The sequence below is a fragment of the Aplysia californica genome, unplaced genomic scaffold (genome assembly GCF_000002075.1).
Source record: "Aplysia californica isolate F4 #8 unplaced genomic scaffold, AplCal3.0 scaffold00601, whole genome shotgun sequence".
Lineage (NCBI taxonomy): Eukaryota > Metazoa > Mollusca > Gastropoda > Aplysiida > Aplysiidae > Aplysia > Aplysia californica.
In genome coordinates, this window is record NW_004797871.1 from 421,817 (window position 1) to 423,598 (window position 1,782).

General features: G+C 39.1%; 1 protein-coding gene across 1 annotated transcript in view; it reads left to right on the plus strand.

Annotated features, from left to right (window-relative positions):
* The window catches only part of LOC101857361 (sodium-coupled monocarboxylate transporter 1), a gene marked incomplete at its 3' end in the record, with an annotated part of 35,195 nt that overhangs the window by 17,835 nt on the left and 15,578 nt on the right, over positions 1–1,782 (plus strand). The window contains 2 exon segments of the mRNA XM_013087550.2: positions 341–426; positions 1,398–1,513. Of these exon segments, the coding sequence (XP_012943004.1) occupies positions 341–426; positions 1,398–1,513 (202 nt within the window).

Sequence of the window (1,782 nt, forward strand, 5' to 3'; positions counted from 1 at the left end):
GTGTGTGCGTGCGCACGCATTTGTATTTCATTTTTTCGCAATTTATCTGATATTGTCTTATATTATTTCAACTTGGATGATAAAATTCTTTCCCATTCATGATTTGACATCTAATCTTCTCTTCTCGTATTTTACTTTATCTTTACTCCTTGTATCTTACCTTATATCAACACATCTTGTTTTATATTTTATCTTTGTTTAAATCCATATCAGTTCATTTTTGTTAAAAACTAATGACTCTTATCTTAAATTAATTGTTTCAACATTCCTTAACAATGTATCTTGGGTCATAGTGTAATATTTGTTATTATCTATTATCATTATACCTTATAATCAACAGCTGATTCCATTCTTTGTCATGGACACCCTGGCATTTCCCGGTGTCCCTGGACTCTTTATTTCCAGCATCTTCTCCGGGGCTCTCAGGTAAATATACGTCAAATTACAACGGTCTTTTTCTTCCCTTGTTCAGAATACTTGCATCTTTCTCTTGCCTCTTTCAGATCACCCTTGTTTTTGTCTTCCCTTCTGCGTGTTAAATTCTTTTCCGTTTTTCAAATTAGCCACATTTTTCTCTTTCCCTTTTCACATTTCCCACGTCTTTCTCTCCCTTTCTTCGGAATACCCACATCTTTCTCTGCCCTTCTTCAGAATACCCACATCTTTCACTTTCTCTTTCCTTCTTCGGAATACTCACATCTTTCACTTTTTCTTTCCTTCTTCAGAATACCTACATCTTTCTCTCCCTTTCTTCAGAATACCCCCATCTTTCTCTTTCCTTCTTCAGAATACCCACATCTTTCTCTCCCCTTCTTCAGAATACCCACATCTTTCTCCCCCCTTCTTCGGAATACTTACATCTTTCTCTTTCCTTTTTTTCAGTGCTCACTTGTTCTCTTCCTTCCCTTTCTTATTTTATAGACTACTCACATCTTTCTCTTCCCTTCTTCAGATTGCTCACACCCACATCTTTCTCTTCTCACGATTATTCGCGTGTTTTTCTTCGCATTTTCCGATTACACCTTTCTCTTCCCCTCTTCCAATTACTGGCACATTTATCTCCCCCTTTTAAGAATACTCACATCTTTCTCTTTCCTTCTTCAAATCAAGCGAGCATTTATCTTCCCCTTTTCAGATTACCCACATCCTTTTCTTCTTTTCTTCAAATTACTCGCGTACTTATCTCTTCCCTTTTTAATATCCACATCTTTCTCTTCCCTTCTTCAGATTACCCATGTCTTTCTCTTCCCTTCTACACGTTATTCGCATCTTTCTCTTCCTTTCGTTAATGCCATTCGCGTTATAATTTGTTTCCTGTTCCTAGATTACCCTCGCCACCCCCCTCCACGTCTTCAGATCATAAGTTAATTTCTACTTTTTTCTCTTTCGTTGACCAGCTCTGTGTCTTCATCTCTAAGTGCAATGGCAGCCATTACGTGGGAAGACGTGTTCAAGCCTCATCTAGACCATAAGATGAACGAGGGACAAAAAACACTGTTCACCAAATTCCTTGGTTAGGTCGCAGGTTCTTGTTGTTGTCACTGTTGTTTTCGTTAGTGTTGGTGGTGTGGTCGTGGTGGTGGTGGTGATGATGATGATGCTGATGATGATGATGGCGATGATGATATTATGTTGTGATGGAGGATGTGGGCAAAGCGGAGGAGATGATGGATGGAATGAAGCAAAGGAAGATAGAAAAAACAGTGGACGCGTGGAAAGAGAGAGAGAGACAGAGAGAGAGAGAGAGAGAGAGAGAGAGAGAGAGAGAGAGAGAGAGAGAGA